At 39.1% G+C, this 20,469-nt stretch overlaps 1 protein-coding gene across 2 annotated transcripts in view; it reads left to right on the top strand.

Annotated features, from left to right (window-relative positions):
• LOC121254750 (pre-mRNA-processing protein 40C) overlaps positions 1-20,469 on the top strand; it is a 54,966-nt gene extending 34,497 nt beyond the window's left edge. For both annotated transcript variants that reach the window (XM_041154897.1, XM_041154896.1), the window contains exons 13-16: positions 9,940-10,083; positions 14,956-15,102; positions 18,292-18,414; positions 19,899-20,469. In XM_041154897.1, the coding sequence (XP_041010831.1) occupies positions 9,940-10,083; positions 14,956-15,102; positions 18,292-18,414; positions 19,899-20,222 (738 nt within the window). In that variant the 3' untranslated portion in view covers positions 20,223-20,469. The remainder of the gene's footprint in view (positions 1-9,939; positions 10,084-14,955; positions 15,103-18,291; positions 18,415-19,898) is intronic.

Here is a 20,469-nt window from a genome sequence, read left to right as displayed (position 1 = left end):
AACGCTTGGGCCTGACAATTCTGGGGGTGAATACGACATTCTTTTATAATGTGACCTTTCTTCTTGCAATAAGAATAGTATTTCTTAGGACAATTGGCTGCAATATGCCCATATTTCTTGCAGCAGAAACACTGCAAGTTTTTAGAATTCAAAGGTGGTTCTCGTCCTTGGGCAGCATAAACCACAGTTGCCGTCCCTGAACTGCCATGAGATTGGTCTAGAATAGCTTGAGTACTAAGACTATTAAGAGAGAGAACAAAAGATCTGTTGAGTAGAGAGGAGCAAACATATTCATATTTCGGGCGTAGTTTCATAAGAAACTGATCACGCCGGCTAGTTTCATGAAGATTCTGAATAGTTGAAAGAGTGGCAATAGAAACATGGCAAAGAGTCAGAAATGCCGAGTAGTAGTCTTGGATGGAAAGACTACCATGTTGAAACATGACGATTGCATGTTCTAATTGAAAGCGACGAGCATCATTATCTTGATGATAAACTTTCTTCAAGTAAGTCCACATGGATTGAGAACAATATGTGGCTCCATTGAACCAAGAAGCCAAGACATGATTTGAGCATCAAGTACAACCCATGAAGGAGAAGCCCCTAAATCCTTGGATTTGATAGTATTAGATGTTTGTGTGACATCCGTGCCATCAATATGACCCCAAAGATCTTTTCCCTTGAGGAAAAGTTCAAACTGAAATGCCCCAGTAGAGTAATTTTTGCCCGTAAACTTTACACAAGTGCAGAATCCATCACAAATAAATGAATCCCAAGACAAAGCAAAAAATACAGAAAATAAAGGAGACTGAAATAAAATGAATTAAGGACCTGGTATTGAAAATATCACAAAAGCTGAAAAAATAGTGTTGCTGCAACTGCCACGAAGATATAGACCAAAAAAGGAAGTGCTGAAAAATAGAATGCCGAGAAACACAAACAGAGGATGCCAGAAACACGAACCCAGAAAACAGAGGATGCTGAAAATCACCAAACCAAAAATAGAGGATGCCGGAAACACGAACCCAAAAAACAGAATGCTGAGAAAACACAGGGAAGCAGAGGGAGTTGGTGCGACAGCAAAGAGAAGCTGAAAGTCACACTAGAAAGGTGTTGCGGGAGTCATGATAGCACAAAAGTGTCGAAAAAACACCCCAGACCAGAACCGAAAGTCCAAGAGGTTGAGAAAGTCACGTCGGGTGCACCAAAAAAACAACCTAGAGTGCACCGAAATAGAGAAGCCCACATCCGAGAAAAAAAAATTCGAAGAGACACGGAAATTAGGAACGTGCTCTTGATGCCATGTCAATTTTGTGAGAATGGCCGAATCATTGGCCTTGTGATTTCTGTTTATTATATAAGTTGTACAAGAATTCTATACATGGAAAGAAATAAGTATATGCTAACTAATCTTATCCCTATACAATCTGTCAAATATTATGCTAATTATACAGGAGTAAATCAAGGAAAGAAACATGGAAACAAATATGGACAGCAAAGCTGTCCATTGACAGGAGGTCCTGTATTTGAATCTTGCCTCTTCTATATTCCTTGTGATTAAGTTTGGAGTCCATGGTGTTTGGCCCCATTGATTGATTGGAGGGGTATTACCCATATGTGAAGTGCGTTTCAGAGTATGATGATGTAGACAATTAAATTTTCCATTTCCAATCATTTCAGCTTTCAAGACTAGTGATACTTTATTAATTAGTTGATCCTTTTAATGGGTCTGGACGACATGAATTTGCATCTATTGGCTGGAGCATTCTTTACTCAAAAAGAGACATTTCAAAATGTTTTTTGGAGGGAATGTTTTGGGTGGAGGAATTAGCTAATAAGTAAGTGGACCTTCAATGATTTCAATCATTTCAAGAATATTTTTATCTACCAAAGGACTCATTTAGGAGCATGTCATTCCATGGTTCTAAATGCGTGAAACATGTGTTTCACTTAAAACCTTGCCTTACATGTAGGGGTGTTACCTGCACCCCCCGAACAAGGTTTCACTTAAAACCTTGTCCATCCCTAAAATCCACAAATCCATCATCCAACAACAAAGTACAGACAATCAAACATAGTGACACACGACAAAATAATTAAAATCATGGCCACGACCACGGCAAGACCTCGGCATGGCTGTGGGTTTGTGAAGAAGAGGAGGAGGGGAAGAAGAAGAAGAAGAGGGTGAGGAGGAGGAGGAGAGAACGGCGGAGGGAGAGAGTGAGCGAGAGAGAGAGAGAGAGAGAGAGAGAGGAGAATGAGTTAGGGTTTTTAATTTTTGACACACACACACACATATATATAAAGGAATGAGCGGTGCTTTAACAATAAGGAGCGTACTGTAGAGGAAATCTGAAAATTTTTTTGTGTTCTCCTTACTTCAATGGTTTTCTGCTATTGTACTTAATGGAGGGCCTGTTCATGAGTTTTGGTTTTCGTTTTATGCTCCTAGAATGTAATTAGATGTTTCTTTTATATGCTTCTTGTGTATATGGGCTTCGCCTATATCATTCGATGAATAAAAATGTCTTTCTTACTTAACAAATATATATATATATATATATATGTGTGTGTGTGTGTGTGTGTGTATTTGGGCTGGACAGATGGGGTAAAACCCTGGGCGGGCTTGGGCCCAACTCGAGCCCCGTCCCTTAGTAGCCAAAAGCTTGTGGACAGCCCCTGCCTCTGCTAGGCGAGGGCCAGATGGGATGGGTCGGGTGGCGGAGCCCTGCCACCCCCTACTTACATGGGCTCTTTCACGAGCTAGGGTAATAGCTTTGGTATTGGGTGTGGCGTAGAAAGAAAAGTAATCCATAGGCCTTCCCCCTTCCAGCCATCTTTGGTTTATGATGGCAATAGTATTGGCAGATTAGGATTTGTCCAGTGTTCATTCCCTTCTTAACCAATGCCGATGGCATCTCTTGGGTCTCCGGTGTCTATGGTCTAAGGGAGGTAGGCTAGAAGGTGACAAAGTATATGCTACCTATCTCCACCATTGTGGGGCCTTGAAAATCAAAACCTAGACCTCAAAGGCTTGCGCAATGTGTTAACCCCTCTCCCACTGTAGAAAATGCCACTAAAAACTCAGGAGTGGGTATGAACCTTGATTTAGAGAGAATTACTCACCCTAGTGAGAAACTCTCAAAGACGCTTAGTATGGAGATTGGATTGTCGAGTGGGCCGTACTTCGGCAAGTCAGAGGTAATGGATGGGACTAGCTTTCTTCAAATGATTGTTCTTCCTTCTTATTCAGATAATGCCAACAAAGTTGTTGTGGCTAATCCCTCTTGTGGAGTAGAGGAAAAAAGGAGGAATCTAGCAAATTTAGTTGATTGTGATGGATCTGGTGGGCGTTCTTTGCGTCTTAGTTCTGGAGAAGCCTAGTCTAGATTGGCAGTGTTCTTTGAATGATGATTGTCTCACATTGAGCAGTTGTTTGCCAGTTCTCAAACAGGTTAAAAAAGGGGAATAGCCCTTACCTTGGGTTTTGAAGACTGTTAAGGATATCCATCACGTGGTGTATGCAAGCTTGAATGATTCTAATCACCAGGAAGTGGAACTTGTTTGTGCAGTACATGATTTTGAGATGGATGAATTGGACTTGTTCTTCTTCTTTTTGTTTTTTATAGATATAAGTAAAAGATTATACTAATATGAATAGGCATAGCCCAAGTACACAGAGGAATATACAAGAGGTAACACCTAGTTAGGAGGAAGAAATAGAAACAAGATAATCATGAAATCTAGGCTATTGAAATCAACAGCTTTAGCCCATAGGACTAAAGTTTTAACGAAGAACGATTTAATCTCCTCCAATGAGTGCTTCTTATCTTCAAAAGTCCGATCATTTTGTTCTCATCTAGAATGAGAGAGCAGTTTCTAGGAATAATTCTCATTAATTCAAAGCATAGATACAAGGTAATATTTATAAATTACAGCAGAAGAAAATAAGGAAAGAATAAATAGGAAAGAATAATAAATGCTAACTTCTAAGGAAACTAAATCTCCTAGAATATTCACACATTTACAGCCAATATTCCCCTAGAATCCAGTAATGTTGACCAGACAGATTTGGAAACTTTCCAACATTCCCCCTCAAGCTGGTCTAAAGATATCTTCCATGGCCAGCTTGTTGATTAAGTTTTCAAATTGTTTCTTTGGCAGTCCCTTTGTAAGTATGTCTGCTACTTGCTCAGCTGTCGAGATATAGGGTAAACAGATTATCCCCACTATCTATTTTCTCCTTGATAAAATGCTTGTCCACCTCCACATGTTTTGTTCTATCATGAAGAATTGGATTGTGAGCAATATCTATTGCAGCTTTATTATCACAATACAGTTTCATTGGTAGCAAATTAGTAACTTTTAATTCTTACAGCAATCTTATAATCCACAGTGCTTCACAAATTCCATGAGCAACAGCCCTAAACTCGGCCTTTGCACTACTCCTTGCCACCACATTTTGTTTCTTGCTGCGCCATATTACTAAGTTTCCTCCAACAAATGTGCAATAGCCAGAAGTTGATCCTCTATCAGTGACACTTCCAGCCCAATCTGCATCAGACACATATTTCAACTTGTAGATTCCCATGACCTCCGAATAATAAGCCTTTACTTGGAGTCCCCTTTAGGTACCTTAGGATTCTGTAAACCGCATCAAAATGCTTAGGTCGTGGTGAGTGCATAAATTGGCTTACCACACTTGTTGCAAAAGCTATGTCAGGACGTGTGTGAGAGAGAAAAAAGACTTTCCCTACCAATCTTTGGTATTGTTCTCTATTGGTTGAAGTCTTAGGTTCGGCTCTATAGGTGCTGCTTTACACCCTAGTAAACCTATTTCTCCAAGTAAATCAATAACATATTTTTGTTGGGAAACAAAAATTCCTCCCTTTGACGTTGCAAACTCCATACCAAGGAAATACTTCAAGTTACCTAAGTCTTTGATCTCAAACTCCTTAGCAAGAATCTTCTTTAACCTCTCAAGCTCATTGTTGTCATCACCTGTCAGAATAATATCATCAACATAGACAATAAGAATAGCTACTTTTCCTCCACCAGTGTGTCTATAGAATATAGTGCGATCAGCTTGACCTTGGCAATAGCCGTGACTCTTTTCCACCTTCTCAAAGCGTTCAAACCAAGCTCTAAGTGATTGTTTGAGTCCATACGATGATTTCCTCAATCTGCACACCTTGCCTTTGCCACCTTTGCCTTCAAAGCCTAGTGGTTGATCCATAAAAATTTTCTCCTCTAGGTCTCCATTTAAGAAGGCATTCTTCACATCTAATTGATATAAGGGCCAGTTGGAGTGAACTGCTAGAGTGAGTAACACACGGATTGAGTTCATATTGGCTATAGGAGCAAATGTTTTCTTGGTAGTCAATTCCATATGTTTGAGTGAACCCCTTCGCCACAAGTCTTGCTTTGTACCTCTCTATACTACCATCAGTCTTGAATTTAACTGTAAATACCCATTTACAACCAATAGTCTTCTTCCCCTTCAGTAGATCACCAATTTCCCAAGTGCCATTAGCAATTAGTGCATTCATCTCTTCTTGAACAGCCAATCTCCATTCTGGGTGATCCAGGGCTTCCTAAATGGTTCTTGGAATAAACAGATGAGAAACATTTGATGTAAGGCCTTATGAGTATCAGAGAGTCTATGATAGGATAGATGTTTGGCAATAGGATGTGTGGTACAAGTTCTAACTCCTTTCCTAAGGGCTATAAGCAGATCAAGATCCGTTGAATTATCAACAGGAGGAGCAGGAGAAGAAGAGGTACTTGGAGTATTTGAATGGCCAACTCGAAGAGGTGATGATGATTGGCCTTGCTTCGGATTTGAAGAATGATTTCTATTATTCTGACAATCTCTTCTTCTGGTATAAACACGAAGCTCAGATGAGGGAATATCAGGTAGTATTTCTCCCGCTGTTTGTGAACCACTCATGCCTTGTACCGGTAGACTAGTATTTCCATTATTTTCACTAGGTAAAGTATCGGTTTCCTAACCTTTTAAAGGAGAAGTATGGATGTCAATGTCAAGGAAAACATTAGGGAGAGGTGTAGAAGTTTGCCAGAACTCATCTTCACTTTTCTCTTTCTCCCCCTAAAGATAGTTATGCTTAAAATAAGGCTGTTTTTCAATAAAAATGACATCCATACTTATGTGAATTTTTTTTGTTATGGGATTAAAACATTTGTACACTCTTATTAGGAGCATATTTGAGGAAAACACATTTTTCTGCCCTAGGATCAAGTTTGGATCGAAGATGGGTCGGTATATGAACTAAAATAGTGCACCCAAAAACTTTTAGTTGCAAATTTGATGTTATCCGACAAGTAGGGAAAATCTCCTTTAGTCAAGCTAAAGGTGTGATGTATTTTAAAACTAGAGTAGGCATCCTATTAATGAGATAACATGCAGTTAAATGGGCATCACCCCATAAATATTTAGGAACGTGCATAGATAATAGCATGGCCGGTGCAACCTCTTATGAGTGACGATTTTTTCTCTCGGGAATGCCATTTTGTTGTGGGGTGTCACAACAAGTGGATTGATGTAGAATACCCTTTTCTGAAAGAAACATTCTTAAACGTTTGTTAAGTATTCAGTACCATTGTCGGTTCTAAGAATATTGATTGTTGTTTGAAACTAACTTTCAACCATATTATAAAACTCCTCGAATATTTTTTCAACTCAGATTTGTCACTCATCAAATACACCCAACACAACTGTGTATGATCATCAATAAACGTCACAAACCATTTTGTTCCAGATGCAGTAGTATTTTTGAGGGACCCCAAACATCACTATGGATTAAACAAAAAGGTTTTGAAGCACGATAAACTTTTGATTTATAAGTGTTTCGATGACTCTTGGATAAATGACAAGTATCATAATGAAGAGAGTTGCAATCCAAGGTTTTAAATAAGTTAGGAAGCAAATGTTTTAAATAGGGAAAACTAGGATGTCCTAGTCTAAGATGCCAAAACATTATTTGTTCACGTACATATATTGAACTAGTACTACTACTCAAACCCTGAGTTTGTTTATTGTTGAATAGGATCTCATTGAAATAATAGAGTCCATCAATCATCCTCCCCAAGAGTTGGTCTTGAAATTCACAATGGGAATAAAAAAATATGACACGACAATTAGAATCCCGTGAGAGTTTACTAACAGACAGCAGATTACAAGCAAGTTTAGGGACGTGAAGGACAGATTTTAGTTCGATCTTCTTAGAGATTTGAACAGAATCTGTTCCAGCAATGGATGAAAAACTCCCATCTGCAATTCTAACCTTGTAGTACTAGGAGAAGGGTAATAAGATTGAAACAGTTGTGAGGTACTAGTCATATGATCAGATGCACCAGAATCAATAATCCATGGTGCAAGAGCTAAGCCACAAGAGTAGGCACTAGAGATATCACCTGCTTGGGCCAAGGAACCAGTAGGAGGACCGGATGTAGGAGTGGATTTCAGCAATTGAAGAAGGTGATCCACTTGCTCAGCACTTAGGAAATTAGCCTTGGCTTCATTGGCTTCAAGGACTGTATAGTTGCTTCCAGGGCCTCCAGATTTACTATTCTTCCAGTTTGCTGGCTTTCCATGGAGTTTCTAGCAAATCTCTCGAGTGTGGCGTGGCTTATTACAATAATCACACCATACTCGAGGCTTTTCTTCAAACCTCCGTTGGTTAGAATAAGGCCATTGTGCAGAAACATTGGCAATGGCCAAATCTGTGCTAGTAGCACCATAAGTAGCAGGGTTGGCAGCAACTAATGCAGAAGTCTCCACAGTTTCATCCTCCTTTTTTTTCATCCTCCACAGTTTCATCCTCCTCCTTCATTCTTATCGCACTTCAGAAAATTCCTCCCTGAGTGGAGGTAGTGGTTGTCTCCCTTAGAATCCTTCCCCTTGTTACATTGCCTTCTCCTTGGTGAGTATTGCTGAACTTTTGCTGCAATTCATATATCTGACAGTAATTTCCAAGGTCATATTACATCTGACTAACATTGTCCCAGAATTTCTTTGCAGTAGAATAGCACATGTAATTTGTGCTAATCTCTTCGTCCATAGCATTCACAAGCCACGCCATCACCATAGAATTCTAAGCATCCCATGCAACATAGGATGGTTCTGTTTTCTCGGGCTCCTAGGTTTCACCAGTCAGATACCCTATCTTCCCTCTCCTGCGAATATACATTCGGACTGGTTTTGATCACCACAGGAAGTTAGCCTCATTCAGTCGTATGTTGGTGATTTGGACAGAGTATGGTTTAGAATGGGTAGTTTTTGGTTCGGGTTTGGTTTCGGGTTTGGCCTTGTTTGAAGTGTCAGCCATGGTGAAAGGTTTGACATCAACAAAAGAGATGGGTAGAGATGAAGAAGGAAGAAAACCCAAGAGATTAGGGTCGGATTTGAGCCGCCAAAGAAATTAGGGTTTAAGACGAATCAAAACCAGAGTTGGCTCTTGATACCCATCTAGAATGAGAGAGCAGTTTGTAGGAATAATTCTCATTAATTCGTAGCATAGATACAAGGCAGTATTTATAAATTACAGCAGAAGAAAATAAGGAAAGAATAAATACGAAAGAATAAATTAAATGCTAACTTCTCAGGAAACTAAATCTCCTAGAATATTCACACATTTATAGCCAATATTCCCCTAGAATCCAGTAAAGTTGACCAGACAAATTTGGAAACTTTCCAACACTTCCATACGTACCATAGAATACAAATAGGAACCATCTTCCACATAGCTGTGATTTGTGTAATTTATAAATACTGCCTTGTATCTATGCTACGAATTAATCTGAATTATTCCTACAAACTGCTCTCTCATTCTAGATGGGTATCAAGAGCCAAACCATAGAATACAAATAGGAACCATCTTCCACATAGCTGTGATTAATGTAATACCGCCCAAATTCGTCCAGCCTGCCAGAAGCTCAACCACAGTATCAGGCATAACCTTGGCTTTGCCTAATTTTACTCAATCAATTTGAGTGAGACAAGATAGAGAAAATGCAATGTTTTAGGCTCTATCAAAGAGGAAGGGGGGTGGTGGGGGGATGTTTGAAGTGAAGTTGTTTTGCCATGTGTTGTCTCCCCAAGAAGTCTCCTCTCACTTGGAAGAATGCTTGTTTGAGTCAAACTCCACTGAGGGCAGTAGTCTTTGCTTTGGGTTGCGGTTTCAGGGAAAGTCCTCACACTGGATAATTTAAGGGAATGACAGATTATATTGATAAATTGGTGTTGCATGTGTAAGAGAGATGGAGAAATAATGGATCATTTGTCACAATATCGTGATGTGGCTGCTGCTTTGTGGCAAGCTGTTTTTAGTCATTTTGGGCTGAGCTGGGTCATGACTCAACGAGTGGTGTATCTATTGATATGTTGTAGAGGTTGGTTTGGCAGCCTTGACGATGAGACTTTGTGGAATGACTGAAGTTCCAGAATTGCAAGAAGAATATGGAGGAGCTAAAGGCTTTCTTCTTTAAACTTTAGTATCATTAGGTGACAGCAAACTCAAGTTATTCTAGCCTTAGCTTTGTGGATTGTTTTTTACCTTTCCACTTTTTCTACCAAGGTGGTTCCGATGTTTACTCCCTGTGTACTTGGATAACACCTTTGTTCATTAATAAAATTATCCTGCTTATTATTAAAATATTCCCAATCAACGAGTAAAGCACTTGGAAGGGACTTCAAGGGATGTCACGTTCTTCAAGCTAACTGCTTGATAAGGTTAATAGTTTACATGACAAAATGACTGAAGAACTTTCTTTGATGTCTTGTTCCATTGCATTGTTTTTCTTTTCTTTTTTTATGACGAGGAATCTTGGAGACCATGCAAACGAAAGATCTTTTTTTATTATTTATCTAATGTATTAGTTTTTCCTTGTAGAATAAATTTTATGTTTTCGTTGCTGTAGGTGAAAGATAGTCTGAGGAATGACTCAAGATACAAATCTGCTAAGCATGAGGACAGGGAGATTTTTTTTAACGAGTATATATCTGAACTGAAGGCTGGAGAAGAGCAATCAGAACGAGAAGCAAAAGCCAAAAGGGAGGAGCAGGTATAGACTTTTGTTCTGCTTCTGTCATAAATCTCTCTCTGGTTTAAACTTGAAAATGAATTGGTATTATAAGTTGATTGGAACTACTTATCGCACTGGAATGTAGATGCTAGAAACTAACTGAAACTCTAGCCTATCTGCATATTTTTAATTGTTTATTTCAATATTCAAAGAATTCTTTGGAGAAACATTTGTGTTGATAGGTAAAAGAAAATCTTATTAATAATAAAGAAAATAGGCGTAGCCCAACTACATAGGGTGTGTACAAGAGAAAACATTGAGTCAAGAACTAGAAATAGATACAAGAAAATTATGAAAACAATTCTCATGAGAAACTTTTAACGAGGATACATTTGGATTTTGTTTTATAGCTATTGATTATTTTTTTCTGGTTTTGATACGCTGTTAGTAATGCTTTTCATTTACTCTTATCAAATGGTTCCCATGTTACGGTATACCAAATCAATAGTAACTGTGATGTCCTAGATGCTATTTTTTGTGATATGATTCACTGTAACTAAAAGAAATATTTGTGAGATTTGTGTGTGTTTGGTTTTTCCTTTTGCTTTAACTGAACTTTCCAGGAGCAAACTTATATTTTCATGGCCATATCAATTACTTCACTATAGACATTGCCAATGTTTATGGACAGATGTGAGAATATTGGAAAGGTGGTTTTTTAACTTGTGCTGTTGATTTACATGCTGATAGCATCACTAGGTCACTATAGGTGTGCCTCTAACATGGGTGCACATGGTTTAGGGTTAAATACTGAAGTAGTCCATGCGTTTTTCCTCTACGTTTTAACCTCCCCAAATACTCCCATTTTTAACATTGATAACATTCCTCCAAAGAGCATCCCTTCTCAATGATACGGCCATAAACATTTCTCTAATAGGGCATTGTTGAAGGTCCTCAACTTTCTAACCCCCAAACCACCACAAGATAAAGGGGTACAAAACTTATCCCACTTAATCAAATGGAATTTTTTCTCATCTTCTAAACCTCCCCACAAGAAATCATGAAAAATCTTCTCAATATATTCGCCACCCCTGCTGACAAAGGAAATAAAATAGAAAATATGTTGCGAGGTTGGATAACGTGCTCTTGATTAGGGTGATTCTACCACTTTTGGACAAATAAGTCCTCTTCCAACCTGCGAATCTATATTCGATCTCTTCAATAATCCCATCCCACACTTACTCTTTGCGGATGACACTTTAATCCTTTATGAGCCAAATTCTAATCAGATCCGTTCATTTCGGGCTCTTTTGTTATGCTTTGAAGCTATTTCCAGCTTAAAGGTTAACTTGTCAAAGTCTGACATTGTCCTTGTAGGATGGGTCAATAATTTAGGAGATTTTGCAGATATTTTGGGTTGTAAGGTTTCCACTTTGCCTATGAAGTAGTATCTTGGGCTTCCTTTGGGGGCTCCCTTTAAATCTAAGGCAATTTGGGATGGGGTTATAGAGAAGATTGAATGTAGATTGGCTGGTTGGAAAATGATCTATTTGTCCAAAGGGGGAAGAATCACTTTAATCAAGAGTATTCTATCTAATATCCCAACCTACTTCCTTTCTTTATTTCCTTTGCCTGCAGGAGTGGCTAATAAAATGTATAGGATCTTTCGTGCTTTCTTGTGGGGTGGATTGGAGGATGAGAAGAAATTCCACTTGCTTAAGTGGGACAAGATTTGCACTCCTATTTCTATGCGAGGTTTGGGGATTAGAAAGCTGAAAACTTTTAACAAGGGACTCTTAGGGAAATGGTCGTGGCGGTACCATTTAGAAGGGGATGCTCTTTGGAGGCTTGTTATTGATGCCAAATTTGGGAGCCTAGGGGGAGGGTGGTGTTCAAACGAAGTTAGAGGAGCATACGGTGTGGGAGTGTGGAAATTCATTCGTAATGGATAGGGGGAGTTCTCCAGAAATCTCAGATTCAAGGTGGGTAGGGGTAACCGGATCAGATTTTGGCATGACTTATGGTATGGAGATGAGGCTTTGAAGATTGATTTCCCTTCTCGTTTTAGAATTGCCTCGAATAAAGATGCTTCCGTGGCGGATTATATGGATAATTCTACTGGTCTTATTCAATGGTCAGTTAGCTTCATTAGGGATGTCCAGGATTGGGAGGTGGGGGACATTACTGATTTTTACAGCTTGCTTTATGCTTTCAAAATTAAGCCAGAGGGGATGATAGATTACTTTGGAAACAGCTTGGTAATAAGAGATTCACGGTTAGATCTTTGTAAAAGTTCTTGGCGTCTCATTCTTCTACTGGTTTTTTTCCTTGAAAAATATTTGGAGATGCAAAGTGCCTCTCAAGGTTGCCCTTCTTTGGTTGGTTAGCTTCTCATGGGAAAATTCTTACTATCGATAAATTGAGAAAGCGAGGTATCATTGTAATGGACTGTTGTTTCATGTGCAAAAGGGGTGGTGAATCGGTAGATCACCTTCTTCTCCATTTTGATGTGTCGAAGGCTCTGTGGAATGAGGTTTTTGCTAAGCTTGGCATTGCTTGGGTGATGCAAGAGGGTGGTGAATCTTCTGGCCCATTGGAATGGGATTCAAGGCAATCGTCAAATAGCGGTCGTTTGGAAGATGGTACCTCTTTGTCTTATGTGGTGTATTTGGAATGAGAGGAATAAGCGTTGTTTTGACAATAGAGAACGCTCGGTGGGAGGGATTAAAGACTTATTTTATCATACTTTGTTTTTTTGGGCTTCGATTATTGTAATGGATGGGACTAAGTCTAAATGACTTTTGTGCTGTTTTTCAGCCTTAGTTAGTAATTAGCGTTTTCCTCTTGTATACTTCATTTGTACTTGGGCTATGCCTAATTACGTGGTTTAATAAAATAATAATCTCATCCCACATTGCCTTGGATTTATTAGGACCCGCAAGGGAAGACAAAGATACTTCATGGGCAAGGATGACATCTTGCAACCCAAGATAGCAGCCAATTCACCTAAATTATTAACCAATCCAACAGGAACCATTTCAGATTTTTTTAAGGCCGGAGGCAACTTCAAAACAAAGCAAAAGAGCGCTCAAGGAACGAATTTGGTCAGGATCTGACTCACAAAGAATCAACGTGTCATTAGCGAAGAGAAGATGAGACACATTTAAGCTACCATTCGATGAACCGCCCACTGAGAAACCCGAGATAAAGCCCCTTTCCGCCGCCACCTTCAACATTCTACTCAGCACATCCGTTACTAAAACAAACAATAAAAGAGATAAATGGTCACCTTGCCTCAAGCCCCAAGAGCTATTAAAGAAACCTTTAGGAGTGCCATTAAACAAAATCGAGAATCTGACGGTGGTGATGCAATGTTTCATCCACTGACACCATCTCTCACCAAAACCATACCTACCAAGTATATACACCAAAAAATCCCAATTAACATGATCAAAAGCCTTCACCATATCCAATCAATGAGGACTGAGTAAAGGATTTGTCTTCCCTTGACAAAGGCATTTTGTGACTTCAAGATGATCTTCTCCATAACTTCACTCAACCAATATACCCCATTCACCAGACTTGTGGGACAAAAGTCTTTCACCTCCACCGACCTTGCCCTTTTAGGAATAAGGGCAATGAATGAAGTGTTAAGACTTATCTCAAATTTCATTAACGAGTGAAATTCTAAAACCTTCATGATGTCCTCCCTAACAAGGTCCCAACAAGCCTGAAAGAAAGCCATTGTGAAGCCATTTGGACTTGGTGCTTTGCCTTTTTCCATCCCTCTTAACACACTAAGCACCTCCTCCTCTTCAAATGATCTCTCAAACCAAGTCATGCTTTACTGATCAATCGAATAAAAAACCAGCCCGTCAACCTTAGGCTTCGAATGGTATTGCTCCGTGAGAAACTTATCATAAAAGTGAACAATGTGATCCTTAATTTCAACATTGTCTGTAAGTACCCTACCTTCCGAATGATGAACCTCAATGGCATTATTCCTTCGATGGGATTTAGCTACTTTGTTGAAAAAATTTGTGCTCATCCCCTTCCTTTAACCAAAGAGCCCAAGATTTTTGTCTCTAAGAAATCTCCTCCGTAAGAGTTATTTTTTCCAACTCAGTCACAACAACCATTTTCCTTGCCTTGTCTTCAACCGAGAGGGTCCCACCGACCTCTTTTTCATCAAAACACTGCAGCTTCTGCAAAAGAATATTCCGCTGATCATTAATGTTCCCAAAGACTTCCATATTCCATTTTTTCAAGTCATTTTTCAGGGCTTTAAGTTTCCCAGCTAAAACAAAACTAGGAGTGCCCGAAAGTTGATATGAGGATCACCACAATCTAACCTTGTCCGTGAACCCTTCTACCTTTAGCCACATATTCTCAATTTTAAAGTATCTCCACCCCTCATGAAGAACCCCCCCCCCCCCCCCCCCCCCCCCAAAAAAAAAAAAAAAAAGAAAAAAAAAAATCCAATAAGAGGGGAAATGATCAGAGCATAGCCTAGGAAGGCATTTTTGGAATAGGTTAGGAAAGTGAGCCTCCCAAGGAGAGACAATAAATCTGTCCATCCTAGACCAAGCCCTCCCATTAGACCAAGCTACCTTCTTCAGCACCCTCTATATTTGGATGGGTTCTCCCCGCAACTCTTATCTCTTAGTTTTTTAAAGCTTCAAAGACTTTTGCTCTTTTTCATTCATGTTAGTTGGCATTTCCTTTGTAAACTTTCTGTGTAGTTTGGGTGCACTCCTTTGTGCTTAATTATGAAATTGAAGTGCATTAATTGATAAAATGCATTAAGTATGAAAAAGAAGTTCCCTTTTTGGAGATCTCCCTAGTACATCAAACCTGAATATATTTGATTTACATTGAAAATATTTTAAGTTTGCGACCTACAATTTTCAGGAGAGGTTGAAAGATAGAGAGCGAGAATTGCGGAAAAGAAAGGAAAGAGAGGAACAGGAAATGGAGAGGGTGCGGTTGAAAGTTCGCAGAAAGGAGGCAGTTGCATCTTTCCAGGCTTTACTTGTGGAAATAATTAAAGACCCCCAGGTAATATGTTTCTCCCTGATGATTCAGTTATGGGTAGTACTTAATTGGGAATGTTTGATGGTTATGCTGTATATCAAGTCATCTGTAGGAGTCTAATTGTTTCCTGCTGTATTATTTATTTCGTGTCTGCTGCAATGTTAAAGGCTTTGGTTAGGCCAGTGACTATATGGTGATATTTTTGTGCATTAAGTGATTTTTGCACAAAAAGTAATTTTCATAGATGACAGATATTTTTGCATTATTTTGTGCATGCTATATATGTGTATATATATATATATATATATTCTTTTTATGAGTAAGGGATTGAACATGTACTAAAATATGTGTAACACCTCGTTCCCTAGGATTATGAAAAACGTCATTTTTTGAAATCTCAGGTGAGCGGAGTGCTACTGTCCTTGCCTTTAAAATTTTATTCTTAAGGAAGCACCAAGTATTAAAGATTCCATAAAATAAAAATGTCATTTTTTCTTATCAAAATACTTAACATCTAAAAGAGAGTCTGCGGAATCACTTATTATAATCAATCAAATCTCGTGTGCTTATCAAGAATAACTTATTAAACTGAAATCATGAAACTGTGCATATCATAAACTCTGCCTTGTCTCCTTGGGCTAAGTCTTGTCCTGCATTTCCATCCTCATAAAGATCATCACCTAGGGTGGTTAAAATATAAAAATATAAAAAAATGAGTTGAATACTTAATAAGCAACACATCATACAATAAACATAATATAACATTCTTGGAAAAAAAATGCATACTCATAGTTACATACGTAAATAACATGAACATGAAATGCCTTAACTTGTCTTTCACTTGTCATAGGCTAGTACCCACCGTTGATCCCTGTGAGTTAGGGTTAGCGAATCTTAGTAGATTTCGATTCCTCCCGCGGCTGCGGGTTGTGGAATCCATTCATATGGAAGACATTGGGTGCACTACTAGCGTGTACATCCTGGCAATGCAATATGCCCCTTAAACATATGGTACCGTCTTCATATCATAACATAAGCCGCTACGTATCTTAACACTTCATCATAATCATACATGCATACTTTCATGTTGTATCTTGTCCTATCATATCATAGTCGTAGAGTCCATGCATACAAACTTGAATAATAACACCCAGAAAATCATCAAGCCTAAATCCATTCGTACCACCCATATTCCTTGCATGGCCGTAACCCATACTCCTAACTAAACTAAATAAACTTTAAACGACATATACTAACTAGTGACCGTTAACCCACTTAAATCATGTTGCAAGACCCAAACTTAAACATGTAATTCTGCACCCTATATAATCGTACAGTCTCTTGCCAATTCTCTTCCAAGACCAACTTGTAATATGCATGAGACAGAGATACGTATAGAGAATAACGTCGAGAGAGAGAGAGAGAGAGAGAGAGCCATACTGTAACGCATGTAGTGCAAGCTATATATAACCGAGAGAGTGGAGTGTGGTTCATGGTTGCACTAATGGTTGGCCTAGGCTACATGGTGGTGTACCTACAGTGGTTGAAGGAGCTGGCAGACGAGATTTACGTGCATAGCGGGGTGGCAGAAGAGGCTGGTTTGTCGGCTTGTGTTTCAACGCACAGGGAGGGGCCTGCCATGAGCTTAAGGCTGGTCTTGGCTGGGCTGTTCCTATGGTGGTACACGATGGTCCAAGGTGGCTAGAGTTGAGGAGAGCAGAAGAGGAGCAGTGGTTGGTTCCTGGTCATGGCTAAGGGAGGTAGCAGGCAACGGTGCTCGGTTTGCTGGGATAAAGGCTGCTCTGTTTTAATGTTGGAAAACAGAGGGCTTCAGGCTTTATGGCAGTGCAGGAACCAAGTGTGGTTTGCTGGCTGTGAATTGGTGGTGGCGGTCAGAGCTTTGCTGCGTGCTAGACGTTGGCATGGGGCTGTTGCAGGGCGGGGCTGCTCTCGGTTTCCATTGCACTGGTTTCCACGTTGTAAAACAGGGGCTAGAACGAGAGAGGGAGGCAGTCAGACCATGAGTGGAGGCTGCGGCTGGGAGGAAATCTTTTGTGGAGAAGGGTGTGTGCGCAGAGCGACAACCCTAGTTCTTAGAAGGGAGAAGACAGTGTTTTAAGGGGAAGGCTCACAATTGGTTTTATAGTGGTTTAAGGGTCTGGGTTTGGGTGTGCACGGTTTGGGCTTTTCCATGGGTTTTGGGTCTTGAGTTGGGCCATGTTTTACTAGGTTTCTCCTTGGGTCCTAATTTGGGCTCTAACCAAGGGTTGGCCCATTTAATGGGTCCAACTAAATTCTAGGGCTTGCCTATAATTTCATGGGTTAGGTCACTTAATAACTCTAATGAGCTGAACTTGAACTCCAAAATGAGCCTAACTTGTCTAATAAATACTTTTGGGCTTATAAAATAGTTCTTGGGCGTAACACCAATTAAATAGGGCCCACTTGGTCCATTAATAGTAAATGAGCTTATAACTCGATTAAGCCCAATGAAAACCATTAATCCACCATAATAAATTTTGGGCCCGGGGCCTATTCAGAATTATCCAATACTCTCAATTGGGCTTCCCAAAACATTAGCCTATTAATACCATCTAGAATCCTCCACTAAACCTTAATGGGCCTTAAAATAATTTGTTGGGCCTATGAACCTAATTAAAACTCCTAGCCGACCTCAACAAATTTATAGCTCGCAGGCTTATTAAATATGGTTCATTAAACTTAATTTAGACCCAATAAAATTATCTATGTTTCATCCCTAATAATATTGGATCAGGTCATTACAATATGTCATGATCATTTTGTAAATTCTGCTGATGTAGGCTTAAATGTAAAAAAAGTTAGTGTATGAGTTACTTTTAATGTGAATTAATATAAACCTACAATCAATTGAAGCCTAGCAGCGAATGAGAAGGCTCTATTTGTTCAACACTTATTATGTTGCTGGCCTTACTGATAAAATATTTAAAACCTTGAAAAATTAGCTTTGGCTTCTTTGCCTTGGTTGATCATGATGCACTATGTTTTGAGAATCCCCCTGTGCCGATTATTTTTTAAAAAGAAGCAACTCTTATACAAGCCATACTCTATCTCTCTCTCTCGTGCACACAGACACAGACCCCGAACAACTTCATGTTGCTGGCCTTTTAGTTGCTTTTGCTCTCACACATCCAAAATAAATCTGTTTGCCTTTGGCTCTTCTCTTTTGATTAGGCATCTTGGACAGAATCTAAGCCAAAGTTGGAGAAAGATCCCCAAGGACGTGCTACCAATACTGACTTGGATCCATCTGACATAGAAAAGCTCTTTCGGGAACACATAAAGATGCTGAATGAGGTAATTCCATGCCTTCGGGCTAAAAGTTTTTATTTTATCTGCAACATACTCCTGCAGCCAGATTTTGTATTATTGTTGATTAGAATTATGCTCAATTATATGAAATTATATGTAAAAAATCTCCAAAATCTTGGCTTTTTTGATATAAGGGGTGGGGATTGGGTCGGTTTGAGACTCAAATCGCATGAAAGCAAACAGGTTGATACACTTCGATCAGCGTGTCTGATGTGTAAGCTACAGCTTCTGGCGTGTTTCTTTCTTTTTATTTATCTGCTTGTATTTTATTTTTAATAGAGCTATTCTACTTGCAAGCCGGTGTGCAAAGCACACCCTCCATTTTTTTCTAGCAAATCGTCTTGCCATGTCAATAAAATGGAGGGTGTGCTTTGCACACCGGCTTCCAAATAGAATTTTTATTTTTAATAATTGTTGTACAGCTTCTGAATAACTAAAAGCTTGTTAGTGTGTCAGGTTATTAAATCCATGGGTTGGTCTGGTCTACACTTTGTGTCCAGGACACTCAAAAAGCATTGATCCAATTTTGTATTATACCACAACTTCTCTGATGGCCAGCCCCAGGGATTCATCTCGATAATTACTTGGAATCTCATATAAAGTAACTACATGTGTTTGGGATTAGCCATGTGCAATAGGATTCAAGACACCTTGTTAGGGAAAAAAAGAGTTTTGATTCTATTACGTGCTCTTTATCTAACATTTTTATCTTAGAATTCATTGTATTTTTTTAGTATGCTCTTTGTATCGACTCATATCTGTGACCGTGTTAGTAACTGAACATCAGAGCATCCAGGTTTAAGAACAGTAGTAATCTCAAACATTTGGACCATGCTAATATCTCACATTCTTCAGTAATTACTAATTAGTTATATATCTGTATCATAAATGAAGCATGTGTTTAGTCTTGGGGGTAATTGAAAACTTGAATGTTGTTTTGATTCAAATGAAATGTTTAGCATATGAGAGAGCTGCTGCAACAAAAAAATTTCAAGCGACGGGTTCCAAGAAGTCTGCTTTAAAAAGTAGTGCTAGATTCAGAGAAAGGAAGCTGACTGCATTATTTTCTCATATACTGTGGCATCATATTTTGATAGCTCCAGTTATGCTCTATAATTTTGAGTGCATCCGTTATATAAGTTCCTGTGTGCGCAAGAAAATATATATATTTTTTTAATTGCCTATTGAGAAAGAAAGTGAAAAATCTTTGGCTATTTACTTGTACAAAAAATGGGAGGATTTTGCTTATGGCATTCTCTTCCTCCATGAGCATATGATAATAATGTAGTGATCCTACAATGCTGAAGGCGATCTTGAAATGTAATGTGGCTTTTAGCTGTGGTTGTCGTGACTCAAGTTTTAAATGCATTATTTCATTTGTAGTTCAAGCAAATTGCACAACGGTATTTTGGCGCATCACAAGAAGTTTGAAAGATAATGATCTTCTCTGTGGTTTTGCATTTTTTTAGCGGTGTGTGCAGGAATTCAGGTCTTTGTTAGCTGAAGTCCTGACAGCGGAAGCAGCTTCTCAAGAGACAGAAGAAGGAAAAACAGTTCTCAATTCATGGTCGACTGCTAAACGTCTTCTAAAGCCTGATCCCAGGTACAACAAGATGCCAAGAAAAGAGAGGGAAGTCTTGTGGCGCCGATATGCCGATGAGATACTAAGGAGGCAAAAGGTGGCACTTGATCAGAAAGAAGAGAAGAAGCATGTAGAGTCAAAAGGTAGAAACTCTGCTGATTCTGGGAGGTTTCTGTCTGGGTCAAGAAGAAGGACCCACGATCGAAGATAGATAGTCATTTTGGGGGTAGAGTGTAGGCTTTTGATCTACTTTTCCTTCCACAACTCTTATTGAGGGCCTCAGTCTAATTTCCTCTGTATTATATCAAAACAATGAACGGAATTTTTTAATTGACGTATTTATTTGATTAGACCATTTTACTTGTTCTAATGCTACATCTACATACACTCCGCCTCTGTAGGGGTAGAAAATAATTTCAGTTTCATGATATCTGAGTGTCTCTGAGATCTTTCCTCCA

The sequence above is a fragment of the Juglans microcarpa x Juglans regia genome, chromosome 3D (genome assembly GCF_004785595.1).
Source record: "Juglans microcarpa x Juglans regia isolate MS1-56 chromosome 3D, Jm3101_v1.0, whole genome shotgun sequence".
NCBI lineage: Eukaryota > Viridiplantae > Streptophyta > Magnoliopsida > Fagales > Juglandaceae > Juglans > Juglans microcarpa x Juglans regia.
This window is presented reverse-complemented; position numbering and strand designations above follow the sequence as displayed.